The sequence below is a fragment of the Cygnus atratus genome, chromosome 1 (assembly GCF_013377495.2).
Source record: "Cygnus atratus isolate AKBS03 ecotype Queensland, Australia chromosome 1, CAtr_DNAZoo_HiC_assembly, whole genome shotgun sequence".
Lineage (NCBI taxonomy): Eukaryota > Metazoa > Chordata > Aves > Anseriformes > Anatidae > Cygnus > Cygnus atratus.
Genome location: NC_066362.1, coordinates 3,452,175 through 3,475,385, shown reverse-complemented (window position 1 = coordinate 3,475,385; position 23,211 = coordinate 3,452,175). Strand labels below are relative to the sequence as shown.

At 41.5% G+C, this 23,211-nt stretch overlaps 1 protein-coding gene across 1 annotated transcript in view; it reads left to right on the top strand.

Annotated features, from left to right (window-relative positions):
- Window positions 1-23,211, top strand: part of MKLN1 (muskelin 1) — a 94,473-nt gene that overhangs the window by 42,753 nt on the left and 28,509 nt on the right. The window contains 2 exon segments of the mRNA XM_035566558.2: window positions 7,207-7,319; window positions 22,409-22,621. Coding sequence (XP_035422451.2) covers window positions 7,207-7,319; window positions 22,409-22,621 — 326 coding nt within the window.

Sequence of the window (23,211 nt, the reverse complement as noted above, 5' to 3'; positions counted from 1 at the left end):
TATATGAAAGCAAACTTTTTTTTCGGTGGAAGAGATTCATTAGAATAAAATGCTGCTGGAGGATTGCTGGTGTTTGCCTGCAAAAGAAGCTGTGAACGCTCCCTAGTGGTCCTGGTGAATAAGTAGCAGTGGCTGTTTGACAGGCGTGCTGAAGTAAGACGAGGCATGTGAACTTGGCAAGGGGCAGTCCTTTAGACCTGCTGAAAGAAAGCAAGCTGTGGTAGTGTGAGCCTTCATTTCATATTGGTTTAAGTCTTAGCAAGCATATCATCTCTGCTTTAGACTTAGATTTTCACTCTGCTGTAATAAGGCAGTAAAAAACATGGATAATTGATTTTTTTTTGACTTAAAACTGGCTGGAGAGCATGTGCAGAAGGTGTCCCAGTGCACGAGAACTGGATCTCCCTCTGTGACATCAGTCCTCTCCTGCTGCAGCTCTCTCCAGTGGGGGCAGGATACCTTCCTTCAGAAAGTTTCGCAGTGGGATATTTGGGAGGTTGCCCTTAGTTTTGCTTCCAGGCCCATTGAGGCTTGTAAAAGCTCGTATGTTACTGAAATTAAAAGGTTTGCCGTGTAATTCAGCTTACGGACAGGCCAGGGGAAGTTCTTGGTGCTGTGTGTATTCTTAAACCCAGCTGCTGCTGACTGCTTGAGTTTTCCTTTTGAACGTAGGTAGCGTTTAACGAGACTGTGGGAATTTGGCCAGCTATGTCAGGATGTGTTTTGCAGACTGGAGCTGGTCTCCCTGGCCAGTCTTGAGCAAATCTAGTATTAATGGAAAAAGGAGCAGCAGCACACTCAAAGACATCGTCCCTTCCTTACCCACACGCTTGTTGAGCTGTATTCTGAGGTTTTTGGGAGTTCACTTTGCATTCCTCATTAGATTGGGGAAGTCCTTTCAAAAATGACTATTTTCCTCAACTTTTAATCTTTTGGAAGCAAACTCAACAAAATCAGACTCATAAAGAGGTTCTGATGTTTCATATCACATAGAAAAAGCTTGGGAAGCAAACTTTAATCTCCAGTGTCAAGCCCTGCTGTAGCTCTGGATATAACTGCAGAAGGTTCTGCTTTTTGATTAACCTCAAGGAGATATTAGCCAGTTGCTACTGATTACGATAACAAACGTTTATTTTTATTAAGTTTTGTATAGTACCGAGCCTGCTGGATGCACGTGTTAGTGTCAGGATAGGGATATGGGCTTGTAAGTAGTTGAGTTACATCTCGAGTTACTGATAGCCAGTTGAGTCACCGTGAACTCTTGTTTATGCTCTAAGTTTCAGACAGAAAATAGTTGAACTTCGCCTAAAGTGCCTTTTAGCATGTCTTATCTTCCAGTTAGGGGAGGCTGAAAGTAACTAAGAGAGCGGTTACGGCATCTCTGCTGGCAAACGGTGACTTGTGGTGGTGTAGCTCGTTTCTGTCTCATGTTCACGCACTTAATACTTGCTGCAGCTGTCTTGGAATAAGCACAGTGTTCTTTGTGCTTTGAAAAACCTCCGTAGCATATGGAAATGAGGGCACAGGCATTTTCGGATGCGGAACTGAGACTGCAGCTTGTTATTGTCCCATGTCAAAAATGTGGTAATCATTAATTCTCACAATTTTTTCCAGGCTTTTGTTTGCATTAGCGCTCAGACTGGAATGACCCTGGGTGGTGGAATTAGGAAGTTGTTCTTGGTATGCCTATAGAGAAACGTTTATGAAGAGGCATTCCTAGTTACAGTTGGAAACCGCTGGTGTGTACATTAAGGCTCTAGGCTGTAAATGAGAACAGAAGATTTATGCTTCTGCTTTGCCTGCAAAGCACATGCCTCGTGTAGCTCTCTATAGGAGGCTGGAGAGTTTCCTGCACTCTTTTACGAGGAAGGAGAGGTGTTAGGGTAGTCACAGCCCTAAACAAAAAAGCATCCCCAAAACACCAAAAGCGAAAACAACCCTGAAGCTGCACAAGGGCGTTCTGTGTTAAGTGAGCTGGATGTCTGTCATGAAAACCTCCAATTTATGTAGGTCCTGGTGAAATACCCAAGCACTAAAGGGCAGGCTTGTATAGCACAGTGCTTTACAGATGCATTAAGTGCTGATGGAATGATTGCCTGAATGCAGTTTTGGAAAAAGGTCTAGGTGTCTGTCTAGCATTGTACCTTGATTATCACAACATTGATTATGCCCCCTCAGGCCTTTCTGTAGTTCAGATATGATGTGTTATGAAATGTCAAGCCTGACTCTGGAAGAAGGTGGGAATGGGTAAGCAGACTGCCCCATTCGGGCTTTAAGGAACACCGTCCGTATTTTAGAGGAATATCTATACTGGATTTTGGATGTCTGGTTTATAATTCCATAGGTAAAGTGAATTTTTTCCTCCTCTCTTGTAGAGCAAGTATAATTTTATATGAATGATAGTGTAGTCCCTAAGGCCATGTAATTTGTTTGGGTAACAGAATGATGTTTCTAGGATTTGAAAAGAAAATAAACTAGTACGAAAGTTATTCTATTTAAGAGACTCTTCCATGATATATTCTAATTTTTTTCAAGGTTCATCTTTATTTCATTTAGATAAAGCCTCCGTATGTTTTCTGACTAGCCTGTTAGAAGTAATAGCTAAGCAACCAGTATGACTTTGGTCTGCATTTCTCCTAGCTATGGCAACTGAAACATTTTCTGAAGGAAAATATTAGTGAAGCGATCTTTATCAGTGTTTGTGCTACCTCTGTTCAGTCTCTGAAGTGAAACTAATTTGTGATTTCAGATGTACATTATTTCCCCTTTCCCTTTGTGAGGAATTCTGCTCGCTTCATTATGTTAGATAAGTGAAAAGAAATCTGTAGGCTGGGAACAGTGGGAGATTGAAAACGGTGGGCACGGTGTGCCCATGGTCTACGTGGAGATGGTGAGACTGGCCCAAAAGAAGCACGGAGAGATGAAAAAGATGAAGTGAAAGCAGCAGACACGAGAAAAGATGCTGTTTTGCCTGAGGAAAACACTGCTATCCATAAGATATTTTATTTAAAGACAGGACTTGTGTACAAGATGAAGAGATCTCTGAAACAAAACACAGATGGCTTCTAAGCTCTGAAACACAAACAGCTGCTGCATCCTGGAGGTTACTCAACTTCATGGGGCTTTTGTGCTTGAGAAGACTTTGTCTGCGTTGTATGCCTACCCAGACCAGCCTGAGCCTGAAAAAAATGCATCCAGCCACCATCTGCATTGAACAGCAATTCAGAGACTTAGTGGTGTGATAGAATCACGGAATCATTAAGGTTGGAGAAGACCTTCAAGATCATCCGGTCCAACCATCCCCCTACCACCAATATCACCCACCAAACCCTGTCCCTAAGCACCACGTCCAACCTTTCCTTGAACACCCCCAGAGACAATGACTCCACCACCTCCCTGGGCAACCCGTTCCAAGTGGTGCACTTGTGCTCTGAGTGCTCCCTTACAACATGTGCAGCTTGCAGATATCTAAAGCTGTGCTTACTGCAGGAGGTGCCATCCTTCAGTGGAAGGCTTTTCAGGTGCCTTGCACGCAGCTTTCCTGAGACAAGTCCTCCTCCAGACCTAGGAACACTGATTCTCAAGTGCACCCTTGGCAAGTTTGGGGTGACAGCAAACCACGGAGGGAGCAGCTGATAAACTGGAGGACGGGACTATAATCAGGGGGGCTGGAGGAGAGAGCTGACAGAAGCCGTAGGAGGTTCAGCCAAGGTAAATACAGAATCCTGAAGCTGGGATGTAACGACTGGGTGGCGAGCAGCTTTTCAGGGCTGTAGACAGCTGAATGCCAATCTGCAGGATATCCTTGTGGCGATGAAGGCCAGCCTTCTGTGGGAGGCTTAGCAGAAGCAGGACCAGCAGGTTGGGGCACGATGATGTCCCTCTACGTGGTACTTATGTGGCTGCCTGTGGAGTGCTGTGGTACAATAGAGGTGGTGACCTCCAGAAACTCAGTCCAGTCAAAGGATGGTTGGGGCTGGAGCACCTGATGTACGAGGAGATGCTCAGGGAGCTGGTTTGTTTCTGCTTATGGAAGAAAAGGCTCAGGGGAGAACTTACATTTTTTTTTCAACTAGGTGGTGGAGGAGTGTGGAGGAGATGGACATTCATTTTGTGGGTGTGCAGGGATAGGATGAGGGGCAGCGGACACAGATTGCAGTAAGGGAAATTCCAGTTAGATGGTACAAAAAAAAATCATAATGAAGATGGTCAGTAATTGGAGCAGGGGTCCAAATATTCTGAAATATCATCCTTGGAGCATAGCTGAATATGTCCCTGTGCATCCTGCTCTACTTTGAGGGGTTGGGGAGAGGATTCTTGAACTAGGTGACTCCCAGGGGTCTTCGCATATGAAATAATTTTGAACCTGTGGAGGACTGTTCTAGCAGGCACATGGAAATAACATTTGACCAAATTGTTTAGTTAAAGAATCACCAGGGTGGTAGTGTGTTCATTGCCCTGATAAAACAGGGATGCTGCAGTAGACCAAACATCTTTCACCAGCCTGATGTTAGCAATTTGCCATGTTACATCCTGGTAGGAAGACTTGCTGTGCCAGAATCCCACCAAGGATTTCACCATGCGGTGAAGACAGAGTCAAGAGAAGTTGGAAAAGCCGGCCTTGGCCTCAACTGAAGCTTCCCCAGGGTTTTGGGGATTTAACAGGTATTGGGGAAGGCTTCATAATGTACTCTTCTGAAAAATGGAACTTGCAGAGAGGCCGTCAGGAAATACGTTATTTTCTCTGATACTTTGAAGATTGCTCCAGTACCTTCCAGTCTTTTGGGGAGTAAGGAAAGAGAAGAATTCAGACACTCCAGAAACATTTCTGACTGAACAAGCAGTTGAGAAATTTTCATCGAACGTATTTAATTCAAAGTGTTGGATTTTTGCTCAACAAGGAATGTGCAGGAGATAAGGCTAAGATGCTGGAGGAGAACTGGTAAAAGCTTCGGGTAGATGTAACTGCTTTCATGTTGTTCTTGTTGCCTTGCATGTAGATCTGAAAATTCTTCTAGTCTGTCTTTAAAGCAGAAGAGAGGCTTGCTTTAGTAAAGCAATATCAATATTTCTGTGTTACATAGCGCTTGGGTACAAGGAAGAATCTCTTCTTTTCCAGAGAGGGATGCCCTGCTTGCATCTTGAGTTCCCTAGTGCTACTGAAGTAGAAATAATTACATCGATGGGAGACTGCTGTTTCCCCTCAAGCTTCACACTCCAGCTGCCTCCAAGTTTATACTATGTTCCTTGTCAGCCCTCCTCTTTGAGCATGTGCTGATACATTGTTGAGATGTTGTGGAAATGCATGGGAATACTGGACGTGTACTCTGAGTCCGTCCTGGTGGGTGATTCGCTTGAAAAGTGAATGATTATCCTCCCACAAAACCCGACTTGAAAAATAGAGTGGGAGGTATGATACTGGTTGTGGAACAGATTAAAGTTCAAATTTTGTTTTGGAGGGGAAAGAAAAAAAACACTAATTTTTCCTTATACTTCAGGAGAACAGTTATGAACTTCAGAAGAACTCTGGAAAAACTATTTACCTGGCATTACCAGCAGCAGATGAATTTATATATTAAGAAATGTTCCTGTAAAACTACAGGAACTTGCTATAAAACCATATGTAATTCCGTAATAAGATTCCCAATGATAGTCATTCCGGGTCTAGGTAGTGATGGAGCCTTTCTTCATCTGGACTGTGTTTTTATATCAAGGTGAAAAATAAATTTGGTACGCAGTTCCATGTACACTCATGTTGTTCTTGGATTCTGTGGATGCTCACGGTTCACCCTATAACTATACGATTCTTCTCCTTTTTTGGTGCTTACATGCCACTTAGTTCTGCCAGCTTGGTTTAGGTAACTTAAAATCTGAGTTTTCATGAAATTCATTCAGGTTTGCTATTAAATTTCATCTGAGACGACAAAGCCTTTGCAGGCAGGCATGACGTTTTGGCAAGGCCCCAGTAGGATACTTAGCTGGTGCCAAATCTTTTATTTTCCTCGGCTATCAATGAAGCTGTTGTGGTAATGTGGGTTTTGTGAGCTGTGAGAATTTATGCGCACAAAGGGACCTGCTCTTTGCAGGGAACACTGGGAGCCCTGAGTCCAGGAGGAAGGGTAATTAAAGTTAATGAACCAGGGTAACCTTTCCATGGTGATGACCACTATCCTGATGGTAGGTGAGGGTCAGGGACTATTCCCGTTTTATAATCGCACTTCTAGCTCTGCTCTTTAATTGGTGTTGGATTAAAAATTGGCCGTTACCTTCATAATAGAACTGGCTTGTGGATTTTAAAGGAGTTTTTCAAAGCTCCGCAAGTCTTCAGTGGCTTGTTCTTCTTGGGCTTGGTTGCATGTTGGGTCTTAATGCAGTCTGAAAATGCGGTATTTTTAGTATTCGAGACCAGATAGTGAAGTTTCAGTAGTGGAAGTGGTTTAGTCATCTCTTGATGTCAGAACAGAGACTTCTTAGATGCTTCCCATGTTCGGGGCTTCATCTAGTTTGATCAGCAAGTCAGGGAAGCCTTTGAACTTGGTGCGCTTGGAGTGGTTATGAGTTTAAGGTAACGTGCTTCAAGGATGGGCCTGGAACGTTGAATTACGTCTGTTACTGTTCTACTGGCAGGCTTTTGTGGCATCAGGTAAATTACATTATGCAAGCTATTCCCCTTGAAGAGGATTTTATAGTTGAAGTAAATTTTCCTTTATAAGGGATTGACTAAAAAGAAAAGCTTTGTGGCTGTTCTCTCAGAAGTCGTCTTTTGCTATAGGTTTTTCATCAATCAGGGACCAAACTGCGACTTCACTGACAAAGACTAATAACGCATGGCATCCAAAATGTTAAATACTGTTAATTTGCCTGTCTTGAGTTTTAATCAGAAAGCTGTGGATTTGATTGACTTGTAAGTAAAAGCAGAAATAGAAAATGATTCCTCACGAGTTGGCAGTATATCAGTCCTGAAAACTTCCATTACTAAAAATTGACACTTTCAACAGTTTTTACTTTCTGTCCTGGTGACTGGTTCCATTCAAAGAGGAACGGTGCTTTGTAAGAATTGGTTTCACTTTTTTTTTCTGATGATCATTAAGACCTACAGTCTATTTGTCAGAAGCGTTTCGTAGGTATTAACCTGTTTAAAGGTATTCTCTTTATTTAAAATAAAAAAAAAATAACATGTTCTTCCTTTTTTTTTTTTTTTGTTAGAAACTGTTTATTTGTTTGGTGGCTGGGATGGAACTCAAGACCTGGCTGACTTTTGGGCATATAGCGTGAAGGAAAACCAGTGGACTTGTATATCCAGAGATACCGAGAAAGAGGCAAGTTCTACATCCATTCTGATAATAATATATGCGTTATTTTACAGAAAAATACCATGCTTCTGAAGTGCTCGTATTGATATATAGTGTGCTGAAAGAACCACGAAATTCAGACCATAAGGTTTTGAAGACTTTTGAAATGCTTACCCTGGGAAAACGTGAAATGGATGTGAATTTGAAGTGTTGAGCCTTTCCCCTCCAGTAATCATTATTTCTCAAGAGCAGACTGATCAACCAAAATCAGCTCAGTGATTAAAACATGAGTTTAATAATTTGATAGGACTGAACAACCAGACTGCTGAATAAACATTTCAGACCTGATGCTGGTTCTGAGCTTCAAAAAGAAATTCTTTTTTAGCTTCTGTCAAAAATGTAGGTAGAAATAGACAACTATGAGATAGAAATTAAGAGAACAGAGGGTAACTGCCAGAGGCCACACAATCCTAAGAGTTTTTGTGGCATTCAAGCCGTTTTCCTTGGCCTCTTTTGCTTGCTACTTGACGTATGAAACCTCTGAAATTAATGTAGCTTGGGTTATAGGAGGTAACAAAAAAAAGTGCAGAACCCTTGGCTCATGTAATTCACATTACTATATACTGTGAAATGTTAAAATTTCCTGTGGTTATTGTGTTCCAAGTTCGTTACTTGTTTGTCAGAGCATAACTTAAGGAAATTCATGCAGACTTTTCCTGAAGGTCTGAGAAGTTTGAGATCCCACTACTTTCTGACAGATAAATTTAGGAGTTGATTTCCCCAACTATTTGAAAAAGGCATAAACATGTCTTCTCATTTGAATTTTTCCACGTTCTCGTCACTAGCTTATTTTATGAGCTTCTGCGCTAGATTAAATAACACTTGAATATTGCCATTTTTTTTCCTGGCAAAGGTGTTTAGAGGTTGTAATCAAGTAGGACAAATAGCATGAGCTGAAATTCTCTCAGTAAGGCACTTCCCTAGCCTTCAAACCTGTTTGTCATGCACGTACTGTTTTCAACATCCTTTACAAAATGGGCTATAACAAAACTGAATGTGATGTTCTAGTATCTATCTTAATAGTGCTGTATAAAGGTAAAATTGTCCTTATGTTTCATGTCCTTGTGAGTAAATTTTCTTTTACTCTTTTCATCACTGCTCACAGCTTTGTCATTCTCGTGGCTCCTTGCTTGTTTAGTGATAAGATGCTCAAGTTGGATTTGGTCTTTCGGGGTCCAGCGGTGTAGGCTGGGCTTGTGTTGCCTCTGTTTACATCTGGAGCTGTGAGTTTCACTTGAAGAAAAGTTCTCACCGTTTACCTAACGGGTAACATCCCTAGGATAACAAAGGCTGCGTGTGACATAATTATGAGGAAACTGGGACTTTACCACATGTTGACAAAAGAGATTAAGATAAAGCTAGACCTTCCTTTGCTCCAGAAAGTAAAGAACCAGCAATATTAAAAACGAACAAAACCAATTTTAACTGTCTCTTCTTTTACTTTCCTTCTTGCTTTGTGTACCTACCTAGTGTGTACATTTGTCTCGGGACGCAATGTAATAGGGCCTTCCTGTCTAAAGGGGTGACCGTGCTTTCTTCCTGCCCATACCAGGGTGGGTAGTTCTGGTGTTTCTTTAAGGGATTGATTTTGTTTTTTTGCTGGGATCCTTTCTTATCCGGTTGAGCTTCTGTAGAGCTTGGGAGGCCTGGCTGGGATGCAAGGCATCAAGCAGTGCCAAAAGCAGCGTATGTTTTCTCCAAGTTCCTCATGCCTGACTCTAGCAGGGTAATGCTGGGATGGGAACGAAGGAATACAAAAAAGGGCAGCTATGGAGCAGACAAATTTTGGAAGGAAAAACATTAGGAGTGCGATGACAGGTCCAGAAACTCAAGTGGAAGATGGAAGGGTCTTGGACTGAGAGGAAGCAAGGTAGGAGAATTAAGGAAAAGGAAGATTGAATTGAATGTATGAGTATCTTTGAAAAAGAGGCATACTTCATAGAGGAAAGTGGAAGGAAAGCATGTGGATTTAGAGATGGAGTTCCAGAACGGTTTTAGGTGTGGATATAGTCTTCAGTAGATGTCTGAAGGAGGACTACTGAGGCATAGTCCAGGATTTTGGTGGCTTACTGAAGTACTGTGAACTGGCTGCTGCTAGCACTTACAGCAGTCCAGCGGTATTTTTTTTTTTAATTAGATCTGGATAAAACTTGATTTAGAAATGAAAAGGTCAATCTCAAATGGAGAAGTAAATTCAAAAACAAAGACTCCAGATGTTTCTCTAATAGGAACATCAACTGTTCACAAACAATTTGCTAAAAGGAAATGTCTGTTGACATGGAATTTCTGAAAATATTCCATGTAGATTCCAGTAGAACTTAGTCTTGTTTTTGTGTTATGTTGTGCTTGTTCTGCGTCTTGCTTTTTTTTTTTTTTTTGTTCTAATTAATCAGTGACACTGGTTAAATTAGCCACTGAATAATTAAGCTTGGACAAGAGCATAATACGGTAAAAGTTGCATCTTACCCAGCATCATCTTAAGGGTAACACAGAGCAACATTTTGGGCTAAAGGAACTGATAGCTTCTGTTGTGATGCCAGATTATCGTTGTCTTCCCCTTGGCATTGTGCTACAAAGCTTGTGGTGACCTTTTAGTAAAGCGTGTTGATGCTCTTTTTCAGAATTTGCTAGCGAGTTGGAGAAATGTTTGTTTGTCACCTTAAATTGCATTTGTGATTTTTAACAGTTCAACTACCAATGCTAATTTTCCATAGCCGTTACGTTGGAAAAATGCTCACAGCACTACTGGAAGAACTGATCACCCATGTTCTTTTTTTCTTTTTTTAAAATAAGTGTTAAGGACTCAAGTGTGGCGTTGGGTTGAATCAGCAGTATACACATCACTGTTGCCGATGGACAAATGGACCTGAATTTGACCTTCCCCACCATCCCTCCAGTGTATGGAGCCAGCAAGGCTCCTGCAGTCCTTGTCAAGTCCTCCTCCTCCACGACTGCATCCTTCCAAGGGAGGTACACCGTGACCTTTTAACTGGCCCCACAACTTCTGTCTCCTCCTTGGAGTGCTTGGGCATGCAACAGCTCTACAAATCAGTTGGCACGAGGCATGGCCAAAATACATGAAGCCTAAGAGCCTTTAAGAGCTTGTCCTCTGAACTGAGTGGAATGTTCTGACAAATGCTGTTGTCTCCAGGGTTTGTTAGTGGTTGTAGATTAGTAGACCTTTTCAGGATTTGAGAATAAATAGCTTTGAGAAAACAAACATTGTCATTCTTTGGGCATTTTGGTCCTAGGCCAGTGTCAATTAATAGGGAAACTTAACGTGCATGTTTTGGTGTCTAATATTTCTAGTTTCTAAGCAGTAACTTTCTTTTGGAAAGGGTAATTTAGTGAAAGTTGGTACAGGAGAGCAGTTTAAGTGGATAGGTAGGAAAAATTTAATTTGGAGTAAATTACTAGTTATGTGGACTTACGGGATCATAATGCTAAGAGATGTTTATGGCTTTGGAGATTTGATAAATGAGAATCTAGAAGCATGATAGTAGACATTTTTTATTTCGCTAGTATTCCTGTGCCTCGTTTCAGTACTTCCTAGACATCAGAAGAGATGAAGGTTCTTCCTTCAAACATTTTTATTGTGCATAGTAGTAGTTTGTCGGGCATGGTATGCTGACTCATCCGCATTTTGGCTTTCTTAGGCTCATGCACAAGCTCTGTGAAGGACATGGAAATTGTGTAAATGGTTTAGGTGACACTGTATTTCCCAAACTTTTAAGTGTTTCATGTCTAAGACTCTTAGGTAGCAGACAAGGTCTTTTCATGGGTTAGTTGGTTAAGAGGAGAAATCATTTCTCACAATGAAGGAAAGCGGAGGTCAACAGGTGCCTGCTGTTCAGTAGGTTCAAAGTGATCTAGAAAATCGGCATATGGTAAGGTGACAATTTGCTGCTAACATCAAATGCTTTTCCGGGATACTGACAGTAAAAGCTGACAAACGTAGAAAGATCTTAGGGTAGTGAGAGCCAGGGTGAATTTCATCTGCTATTGTATTTCCAGTTAAATTTGTTGTGGTGTATGGATGCATTGCTTTACGTTTGTTGACATAGTTGATTTACCCAAAGTTTCCGATGTCATATTACCACACAAGCATTTTATGCATTTGTAAATGTTTCTGACACCTGATTTTTTTTTTATGGAGTAGGCTGATGCTCAAATACGTCAGTTCATCCATGTAAAGCTTTTACTCTCTGCTGTTTTGAAGTGTAGAACTTGAACTAGTCTCAAATATTGACTCCTTCTTGCAGATGGTGATGTAGTTTGGAAGATGCTTTGAGTAACTTGAGGATTTTCTGTTTTGAATACTGTAATGTTTATGGACTTGAGATCTAATGCACCGAATCTGCCATATCCGAGTAGTTCCAGTTGTACAGATGCTCAGTTGTACGAGATGCCTGGTACCACAAGAGCACATAGGGAGAAAGCAGCTGTCCCAAAAAGCCTGCAATAGAAACTTGGATCCTGCAGATATACCTCTGAGCCAACTTCCTAAATAGTGTAAATGCCTACAAAATTAGGGACGAAGAAGGCAGATGCTGAAGTGAACCCAATGAAACGTATTCTAGGCTGATCCTAAATATTCCTGTTTTATTTCTTCCCCCCTGCATAGAAGGATAATGATATAAAAATGTTCTAGCCTGTATTCATTCTCCTGAATGTTAGAGAAACTTTTAGATACGTCTGACTGGCTTCTCCACTGCTTTCCACATAGGTAGCGTAAAACAAAAAGACCCTATTGAAGAGTATCTTATTTTCAGAATTTTTAAACGTTTTCAGCTTTTAAAGGTAACTTTTTGTTTATGCAAGCATGTGTGACTAAGAGCTCTGTCCTCTTAGCTCTTATTTATTTGTCTTTTAACTGGCATTTTTTAAAAAACAAAAGATAATCCTTAATTTAAAACAGCTCGGAGTCTTAAGGTATTCAGTTCCATTGCTAAGTGCCTGTAGTTCTTGCTTCCAGCATGCAAAAAGTACAGAAAACCAGCCAAACTCGAGTTATTCCTAACACCAGATGTTTCATGTGTGGAGGTCCCTTTTGGATTTTGAAGCCGGTCTCGTAGAGAAGGGAGTACTTAAATAAATGCATTATGCACGGTGTTCTGAAGGCTGCGAAATTTTGGCAGTCTTGGGGCTTGCCTGTGCCAGTCTTCAGATTATACGTGGACTTCCAAAGCATCGTGAAGCCTTCAGTTGCAAAGTTTGTGGCTTGCAAAGCGAAGAACTACTTTTATACCTTGGAGTAATGTCTCATGAATAGTTGATCTGTGGCATTTGTGCTCTGGTTAAAAAAAAAACAAAGCCCACCACATTGACTACCTTACAATGGGCTTACTGGGCTGATTCCCTTATCTGGAATTTTACTTTTATGGCTGTATTAGGAAGGTGTTGCATCATCCAGTCCCTTGTGAATTACAGATGAGGCACTATGCAGAGATGTGCTAGGGAATGCGTCTTGGGGAAGATTACACGTTTTTAAACTGCTTTAAGTATTACAGAACTTTCAGGTAAGGACTTAGTAAAGCGAAGGATATTGATCTTAAGAAACGTTGATTTACATCCTTTTGGGTTTTAATGACACTAAAATTCGCAGCTATAAGACAAAAGCCCCCTGGAACCCGTGGAACCCTGTGTTTCCCACTGACTGCGTGGGGAAAAATGATTTAAAAAATGATTTTAAAGAAACAGAGGAAGGTAGGGGCAGAAGGTGGGAGGTAAGTGTACTCTCTAGCCAACAAGATGAAAGTAACTTCATACACCAGTCAACTTTGCCTTGGGAGTACTCTTATTTCAGCTAGCAGCCTGGGAAAGGCTTCCATTACATTAACACTCCTCAAGCTGTACAAACACAGGAATCTCTAAAGAAACATCAGTTTTTATCCCAGTGTGGTAACACAGGGGAAATGTTCTCAAGTAGCATCACAGACACATCCTTAGCTAAATTGTCTGGATAATTACACATTTGAAAATCTGGTAGATTTTTGTGGTTCTTGCTGCTAAGAATGGGCATATTTCTGCCACCAGGTTCTGAAGATGATTAGGACTTAAGCTTTCTGGACTGTCTGTAGAGCAAATACTGGCTGAAAGGATAGCACATGGGTATGTTGAGCTTTTGGACTTGAAAGAGTTCAGTATGGTTAGCAGAAGGAATTGAAGAAACCTTGTTCCTGAAGGAGTGACAGAGCAGAGACTAGCGGTGTGCTGCCCTCAGTGGTAATTGATGCATTCCTGCAGCTGGAAAACCAAATTGTGCTCTGAGAAGAGCTGGAAGGTGATATAAACAAAAAATTCACAAGCTGCATCTTTACTCATCTGTCACTTAGTTCAAAAGAAGGCATTGCTATCTCCACAGTGCTGTTTTTTAACATAAATATTCTGTTTTATATGTATATTTCTTTGCATGTTGCTATAATGGAGGCTTCATCTGTTCACTGTTAAACTCTACTTAGTACCTGTATCCCTTGAAAGGCAATCTCATAGCCATGGGTTAGCCCGAGGGGAAAATGATACAGCCACTTTAGTGACGTTTTAACACCTCTAGGTACGAACTACTCTTTTGTCCTCTCCTTAAGACTGTTTTCGCTTTCTCAGAAACGTCTGAGAGCCTGTGGCTGTCATAAACTACTTAGACTGACAAGTTCATATTGATCTATCACCAGCTTTTCAAAGATAATTATAATAAGAGCAAACCCCTTATTTCTAGCCCTGCTATGCCCTTGTAAATGGGGGGAAACCGTGACACTTCTCACATACTTTTGGTTAAAGAGTCGGTAAATGACTGGTTAAAGGATCTTGAGCCTCCCAGCCTGTGGGTCTGCTGCTCGGCTGAGTAATTTGCATCTACAGAAGAATCCTTCCCTTGGCCGGACTTTCTTTTTTGCAAACCTTTGTTACTGGTAATGAGAGGACAGTGTGAACTTAGGATGTGTTTTGAGATGACCTCATTCAACATCCTGCAATTGTTAATGGGGTTAGTGAAATTCGGCGCACAGGGATGTTGTCCTGAGGGCCCGGCTCTCAGAGCTGGTGAAAGCTCTGGTTCTCATGTGGGTCGTCTGTTTTATTTCATCAGTGTTACTGAAAGCAAAGCTGAGCAGATAATGTGTAACAAACCTACAATTTGCTTGTTAAAATTTAATAAACTGCAATTTTTACTACTCACATTTCACCACTGCGAGTAGCGCTTGGTTTGCAGATAAATTGTGCCTTTTGTTAGGAGTAGTACAGTAATGTAGTGTCCTTCCAGTGCAAGGTTGTTTTGTAGAAAGGTATTGCTTCCTTCACCTGTTTGCACTTGTAAGCTGAATCACGTAGGCTGGATAACATTTTTGACTGTAACTGAAGCTTAAGCAAGACTTTCATGTGTTCTTGCAACCTGCTTCGTAGAAATGAAAGAATTATTATTGCCTGTTCTTTGCGTGCTTGGATTTGTTTTTTTTTTCCTTTTCACTTTTTAACTTTCCTAGAAATTCTCTTGGTCATAAGATGGCTCGGTTTGCTGTAACATGAAGTTATGCAGTGCTGGAAGTCCTTGCTGATAGCTGGGCATGTGAGCGAGCCAGGTGAGAGCACGCTGCTCAGATTGACCCAGGACCATGGCTCCCTGCATGGGCAGTGTTGCAGCTGAAGGTTGCCAAAGTTGTTCTGCACAGTAGGTAAACCCACAAAATACAGCTGTCAAAACAGGATATCAGTGCTTCGGATAATCCATGAGCCAATTTATAGGGCACGTTTTCTTTCTTCAGAGTTGGATTAATTGGGGTTCATCGGAAGCCGATAGGTCGCGTGCCAGTTCATTCACTTTCTGAAAACACCCTGCCATTAGTTATTTCTTCAAGCGGGCCTGCCGAGAGACTAATTTTTAACAGGTAATTTCATGGGAGGAGAACACGAGCCTCTGCTCATTTTCATAGCAACGTTCCTGTGCTGCACTGAGCCTCCGTGCTCATCCGTGCTGTAATGAACCTGCGCTGATCCCCGCGGGATGGAGCAGGCAGCCTGAGTCAATTCTTACGCAGGGCAGGAAGGGTTGGCCTGCCCATGGGTCACCAAATCCCACTCACCCCTGTTTTAAGGGTCACGCCGCGCATCTCTGAGCTTAATCATTTGATTTATAAGCTCATTGAACCGCCTTTCAAAAATAGAACACGGGAGCGTTTAATTGTGCTTTAAGCAAAGAAAGTCTCTTTAGGGAACGTTTAGCTTGAGGCTGTGTAGTCTCAGCACTGACTATCCCAAATGTGTACATGCTTCAGGAAAAAAAGCTTAATCCTGTTTAATTTTTTTTTTCCCATCTAAAGTGAGCAGAACAGATGAATCAAAACGGTGTGCTAAAAGCTGCCTCTGACTTTAATCTGCTCCATCATGTCTGAGTCAGATGCCCAGAAAGGACTTTGCAACTCAATCTATTTAGTTGCATTGCTATAGGAGGGTACTCGTAAGCAGATTAGCCATAGCTCAAATACTATGTCAACTGTCTGACTGACGGATAGCTTCCTTGTCTTAGCTGAGACGAGATTTATTAATAGCCAGCTATTTGCAAATACTTGTCAGAATCTTGCTGATATCCAAGCCTAATATTTGTCATAACAAACTTTACTTTGTGTGAAGTGTGATGTAGATCCATCTCTTCCCAACACTGGTCAGAGTTTTAAGTATTGTGCTTCTTAGCCAGGTTCTGATCCACTTAATAGATTTCCCAAAATATTTATTGGCAGAACATATGTAACTCATGTACTCTCAAAGGATCTTCTTTATAGCTGGCACAGCAACTATAAAAGTAAGTAAGGAATATCCGTTGTCCCCTATAAATAGGGGCAAGAGTATCTTAAGGTTAAAATGAAGATGAGTGGCAGCCAACCTAGCGTAGCTGTTAGCTTCATTGCTACTTAAAGCTTTTGCTTAAGGCAAACCTGCAGAATAATTGAACGAATGGAGTGCACGTTGAACATCCAGGATTTTTTCTTTTTGGAGCTAGGCTTTTGTGCTCCTAAACATTTGAGATCCCAGTTTAATCCTTTGCTTCACTTGAAGCAAAGTTTCAAGGTTGGTTTTTGAGTCTAGTGACGGAGCTGTCAAGTCATGGACGTGAAATGAGACCTAGCACTGATTTCTGCCATCGAACGGAGTGGGGAAGGGTGGCTGGGGTGTGCTGTTTGTGGGAGGCTCTCGCACCCCATAGGAACCTTTGCAGACAGCACCCACCCATAGAGCCACGCGTGTGCCGGGCTCTGCTGCGTGACTTGGCACTGGTGGCACGTGCTTGGTCATGGTACGGGCGTTCAGAGCAATGCGTCAGCCTCCACTCACTTTATCTTGTGTTTTGGGCTGATGGGCAATGCAGATGCCCTGTGTTACCATAAAAAGCACTGGATTTATTCTTTTGATAGGTTTCTGGCATCTGAAGTTATGAGGAACTTAAAATGCCCTCTGTGAGCAACTAAGGGGTGAGGGGTTTTTTTGTTTTGCATTTCTTTTGTATGGCTGTAGCTGTTTCTCTTTCTGAATTCAGTGCTCATCTAAAGTAAAGTAAATCCTTTAGAGCTACTGCTTAGATTAAACATTTAGGGAGTACGTGTTACCTGAACACCGGCATTGTTAAAGCACTAGCAATCTTAAGAAGCGTATAGACTTGATTGAATGCCAGGAATAACATGCAATTCCTTTTATTTTCACGGTCGTGGAGAACGTTCTCCTTTTTTTGGGGGTGGTGCTGGGGGAGGAGGAAATGGCTTATCCTCTGCATCTGCCGAAATGCACGCTGAAACTGGAAAATGAGCCCAATTAATCTCTGCAGTTGTGTGTAGGCAGGAGGGACTATTTGTTGCATGACAGCCTGCTCTCAGAACGGGAAACAAAGTAGGTTGTTTGTGTCTTTATATGTCCTCGTCCCAGTTTGCTTTAGGACAAGAGCATTTACCTCATGACGCTTATTTTTGAACTTTATACTGGAGGCAATGTTCGCATTCCATTCAGTCTTTTAAAGCACCAAGAAGGGAGAATTAGTCAGCTGTTCTTTGTTTTTATTTCCCTGACTCTTGAACGGGGTCCAGGCTCGCTCCTGAGGTTTTTCATCTGGATCGGTCTGAATAAAACAGATTTTCTTGCAACCGAAAACCCTTTATTTGCAAAAGGTTATGATAACCGAAAGAAGCCAAACTCCCCGAGTTTTTTTGTTTGGGGGGTGGGCAGTGGAGGTGGCTTCCCGCAGTCCTGTTCATGTTCAGGCGGGTTTGTAGGACATTTATTTCAAACACGAAACAGAAAAATAAAAGCTATCATGTTTGTGCCTTAGCAGAGCATGCCAGGATGCTGTTGCTAAGATGATGCATGGTGGTTCTGGCATAAATAGTTATTTGAGCAGACCCTACCCTGAGGAGTCCCAGTCCTTTCTCTCCTGCATAGGAACAAATCAATTATTCTAAGGAGGCAGCGTTGTTTCTCCGTGCCGTTGTGTTGCTTTTTGAAAACGTTTTGTAAGTTAGTCCTTAAGTGGGATAATTGCTTTCAGCATTTGCAAGTTAAATGAAGAAAGCTCTAATTAGATTTTATAAAGTGGCTTAGCATGTTGAGAAGGCTTTTCATAAAGTATACTGTGTATTCGCTTGGCGTTGCACAATTGAATTTCGTGGAGGACTGACGAAACCCAAAAATCCTATTTGGCCTCGGTTGTAACCCGGGCACTTAAAGGATTGCCAGGCTGTCTTAGGGACTCCTAGCTAGCCATGCTGTTCCCTTCCCTACCCAAATCCTTCTCCAGGTGGTTTGTCTCTATTTTAGAGACTGGAGGAGTTGCAGTCGAGTCCAGCCTGCTTGAGGAGGAGTATTAGAGTAGGGAACAGGAGCTTGGCACTTGGCACCCCTTCAGAATGGTGCCTACCGTTTAATCTGTCCTCGCCGTCATTATGCTGCGCTAATTGTACTGGTGCTGGGTGGCAGAGGGCCACTTTGTTCAGGTTAGTCTTAGCTCCGAGCGGCCGCTTATTGAGCCGCACAGAGACCAAAGTGCCCGAGCTTGGTGTTGCTCGGTGTCCCGTAGGTTTGAAATGTGATATGCTAATGCTTTATTATTGCCCCCACAGCCTTGGCATAAATGGAGGGACCGGCTGAAGCGGCGTAACTCATTGTTTGCCGTCTGAATAAGGACTTAGCCTAGTCACAAGCTTCTTTCACGTGTGGTTTCTGCAGTGTGCATGCCAGGAGCGTCATGATGAGAACTGGGAAGAGTTCCTAAAGGCAGTATTTGTTCAGATCGTTTCGGCACTGTTCCTGGATGTGACTTACTAGAGCCTGTTATAACTAGATGTGCTCTGCTGGGAAAGTAAGACCTCTGCTAAATCAGCCCATCAGTTCCTGAAGCTTCGTTTGCAAAAAATGTAGATCCTGTGTGCTAGCAACTTTTGAAGAGAGTTCAATGAAACTACATTTAAAGACAAATTACTTAATGAAAAGTCTTGCATTGACCTGTTACTGCTTGGGATAGCCAGGTAAATGCAAGCTAGTCAAAATTATTTGCCTTCTGCTCTGCTCAAGATGACTTGAGCTTGTTTAATCTTCTCTTGTGTTTATCAGCGTGCAGGTGAAACTGTCTCTAGTACCACAGATGTTTGGGAATGGTAGCTAGTATGTCTTTGGAGTAACAGGTACCAAAATAAATAATTTGTTGTCAGTTTATTTTTGATAATAAGGCCCCAGATTTTAGAAAGGATGTAGAGATGTTGCAAGGATGTAGAGATGTCTAGTACAACGCACTCATGTTGGGATATTAACTCATGGATCACAGACCAGTCTGCATCGTGGCAGGAGGGGAAAGAAGGTTGTTCTGCTCTCTGACCATACTTGATCTCTTCAACCATAAGTTAAAGAGAGTCGTGGCTATTACAGTCCATTTTTCTCACTTCTTACTTAATAAGGGGTCAAATTCCTTGAACACTTCTGGCATCGACAAACTCGTTCCCATTTGAATTTGGTGGGTCACTTTCTCCATGACAAGTTGTAGCAGTGTGTTCTTTGTTTGAGCAACAGGCTCCCTATTGTAGCTGCATCAAGTACACTTTGGATGAACATTTGCAACCGCCCACGGGCTCTTGATTCATTTAACCACATGTGCCTTGAAGTTTTTATTCATTTTTCAGTGTCTGCCCATCTCTTTGTAAATGGACTTTGTGTCTCCCATTGGAGTATGTTCATACTACAAGGGCTTCTGTAGGCAAATTGAGTAGCCTTCATGTGAACTCGATTGTTTAAGGGAGTTATTTATTCATTATTTACTCATTTACTTATTACTGGTAATCCTCCAGGCTCAGTTGGAAGCTTTTGGCAGGTTCCATGTGACCTCATAAATGGTATAGAGGAATAACTTGAGTTTTCTATGAGAACAGATGATGAGTTGGAGGAAGCTTTCTATCCAACAGGAGACAGTCCTTGCTGTGGCAGGTTCTGCAAGTTGGTGAAATGAAGTTCAAGGTAGTGAACTCGAGGTGAAGTTTCTCTGCCTGTGTTTTGTATAGATCAAATGGTAACATCTTAAACATAACACCTTAAAAAAAGCTTGTATTACTCTGTGATACGTGACAAATATGTAACTCTTACCTTTATAAATAACACAGTTTTCCTGACTTTTCTCGTTTTGACATAATCTTAGGATTTGAACTTTTTCTTCTCTCCTTACCCAATGCAGTACCTGGGCTGCGATTTCCAATATCTTGCAACTGGTGTTGCAGGTGCTACGCGTCTAAGCCTCACGCCTGTGCTCAGACAAATTTCAGTTGAAACTCTTCTTCAAGGCAAGACAGGTTTGGAAATTAATAATTTTGAGATTTATTCCTGAAAGTGCCTAAGACTTGATTTGAGCAAATTTGGTAGGATTTACTTTAGCCCAAAGAGACCATACAGCGTTGTGGGGGTGTGGAAAGGTACCTAAATCAGCAGGTTCAATTAAAAAAAAAATGCAATGACAGAGACAAAAGTTGGAAAGGACCAGTATCAGACAGTCAGGTCTTAATATTTCATCTACACGGTGGCTGTGCCAAGGCAATAACGTGCTCCTTGGCAGAGGGACAGTGGAGTATCCTTAAGTGTCCCAGTTGCATAACAGGAGATGGATGGACTTTGTCTGCAGGGGTTATTCTCTTGGGAATCAGAGACAACCTTTGTGAATACACAGGTCAGTGCTTCTCCTGCAAAGAAACCATCCCACATGTTTTGAATAGGGTTCTGTGGAAGATGATAATTTGTATTTTCTAGGAACAAGGTGAAGCACGTTGCAGTCTTCTGGCAGCTTCTTCCACGTGGACAACGGCAATGAATGAACTTCTGCTGCATTTCAGGATTTCATGCTAATGTTTCACTTCTATTAGGCTTTTTTTCAAAAAAGAAAATTGTCTTAATTACCATGAAGTAACTAATCCTCAAAGCTGTACTTGTCGCTGACATAATTCTTCGTATTTACCAAATATGAACAGTTTAGTTCACCTCTTCAGATTGTTTACAGTTAACTCAAACAACAGTTTCCTGTAAATATTCTTTAATCAAGAAATTGAATTCTCTAACATGAATGTTAAAACCTTTTGATTACAAAAATGTATCGTTCCCTGTATTTTTATTAAACTTAGTGAAGTGTATTCCATCAGTATATTTTAATTTCAGTAATAGGTTCAGTAGTTTTTTTACGTGAAATGTACAATTACAAAGAATTTTAAGTGAGGCACTATTTGGTAGCATGTAGAGCAAGTACTGTGAGTATTTGGTATGGCACGACTAATTAACCGTAAGGCTTCTAACAAATGGTAATTTATGTTGCATCTTTGAATAGCTGGACAGTCTTTATTTTTCAATAGATTATAATAGTTTATTTTCAGTCTTTCATACTTTGGACATCTGTATGTACGTCTTACCACTTTTATTTGGCATACGAAATCTTCTCACTTTTCAGATTGGTTTCCAGGCTGCCTGTTCAGATTCTCAGTACTGACCTTTGAAACTTTCTGGTCACTTTCCATGCAGTTTCTATTTCTTGTCTTCCAGACTCTTCTGAATATTTTCAAAGTTAGCTGCACAGCCTTGTTCTGGCACTCATTTAAATGTGCACTGAAATTACATAATCTAAGATGAAATATATAATAAGAAATACGATCTATCCATAAGTGTGACACCATTTATCTTCTTTTGTCTGATCTTTTGTAAATAAACGTCTTGATTTCTGGGATTTTGGAGCACAACAACATCACTTGTGTGCTTTAAGATGAGTGCATGAAGGCTTTCAAAATCAGCCTTGGCTGTAGCAGAGAGCGTACAGCCCGGCACTGCGTAGCGTCGTCTTCGTGTCACTGTGTAAATTACTCTGTGATTTAAGTTGAGCACCCCTGCATGGTTAAGTGCATAATAATTTGACCGTGTCCCCCTGTGCTCCTCTGAAGATCGTAATTCACGGCTATTTTGCTTACCGTGGGAAACTTCCTTGTAGCTGGAGGCTGGAGTGGCCGTATCTGCTGGTGAAGGACAGGGAGCGCTTTTGTTACCTTTGCAGCCCCATTACCGGATCTGGTTGCTTGTGGGAGTGCCTGGTTATGATCTGGTAGAAAACAGCCTATTAATAAAACAGAGCCTCATGCAAGAGAACACTTCTTAATCTTCTTCCTATGTAGTTATTTATAGGCTGTGACATCTTAATTTGCCTCATGTGCATCAACTTCTGTTATTTTAAAAGATCAAGTAGCTTTCGCGTACCTCTGAGAATCGCTTCTGGAGGAAATGGTCTGATCTCCAAGGAATCTTATAATAAACTTTTAACATAAAACCTTTTTGTAAAAATTTATTTATTTATCTTGCCGTTGCCTTTCTGAAGCACAGAAGCTACAGAATGTCCTGTTACATCACTATTTATATATTAATGCTGTATTTACCTGAAACACATTTTCCGGAGTGCTCAAAGGATTTCCAGTTGCTGTTAATGTTGATTCACCCTGAGTGGGCGGGCAGAGACCTACCCGGAGCAGTATTAAATGTATTATACTCTTTATTTTTGTGGTTGTTTTCTTTATTAGAGTGGTCCCAGTGCCAGATCTTGTCACAAAATGTGCATTGACATTCAGCGAAGGCAGATCTACACGCTGGGACGCTACCTGGATTCCTCCGTGAGGAACAGCAAGTCCCTGAAAAGTGACTTCTATCGCTATGATATCGATACGAACACATGGATGCTACTAAGTGAAGACACTGCAGCGGATGGAGGTCCAAAGCTGGTGTTTGATCATCAGGTCAGCTGCACTATTTTAGCACAAGTTCCTGTTTATGCACCACCTTCTCAGTGTTTGTGAATCATAATTTTGATCGTAGCCTCCTGAAATTTAGGGTTGCTGTACCAGGTAACAAGACAGTGATGGGGGAAGCTGTGGGCTGCACTCAGTTAAATTTTAATAGCATCGTTGTCTAATGCCATTGACTACCGGTATTCCAATCAAATTGAGTCAGAAGAATCATAAAAACCCTTGCAAAGTAATTCATTTTATTTATTAAGGCATATTTTATTGAAGCTCAAAGCACAGTTCATCTGGTTTTAATCAGACTTGCTGAGCTGGGTTTGCAGATCCAGCCTCCTGAGTAGACATTGGGGAACAACTTGCAAAGCTGGGTGTGCTACCTTCAGGAGAACTCTGGAAGCAAGATACCGACATGAGGCCAACAGGATTGGGATTCTTTCAAAAGCAGTTCTCTTAAATTTTGTAGAACATGCTTGTTTTGTAGAGACTGAAATCTTACAGGAGTAGCTACTAACCTTTTGAAAAGCTGCACCTCTCCGTGGGTTCACATCGAATGTGTTTATATGTTCAATGGCTTTTGTGTCCTT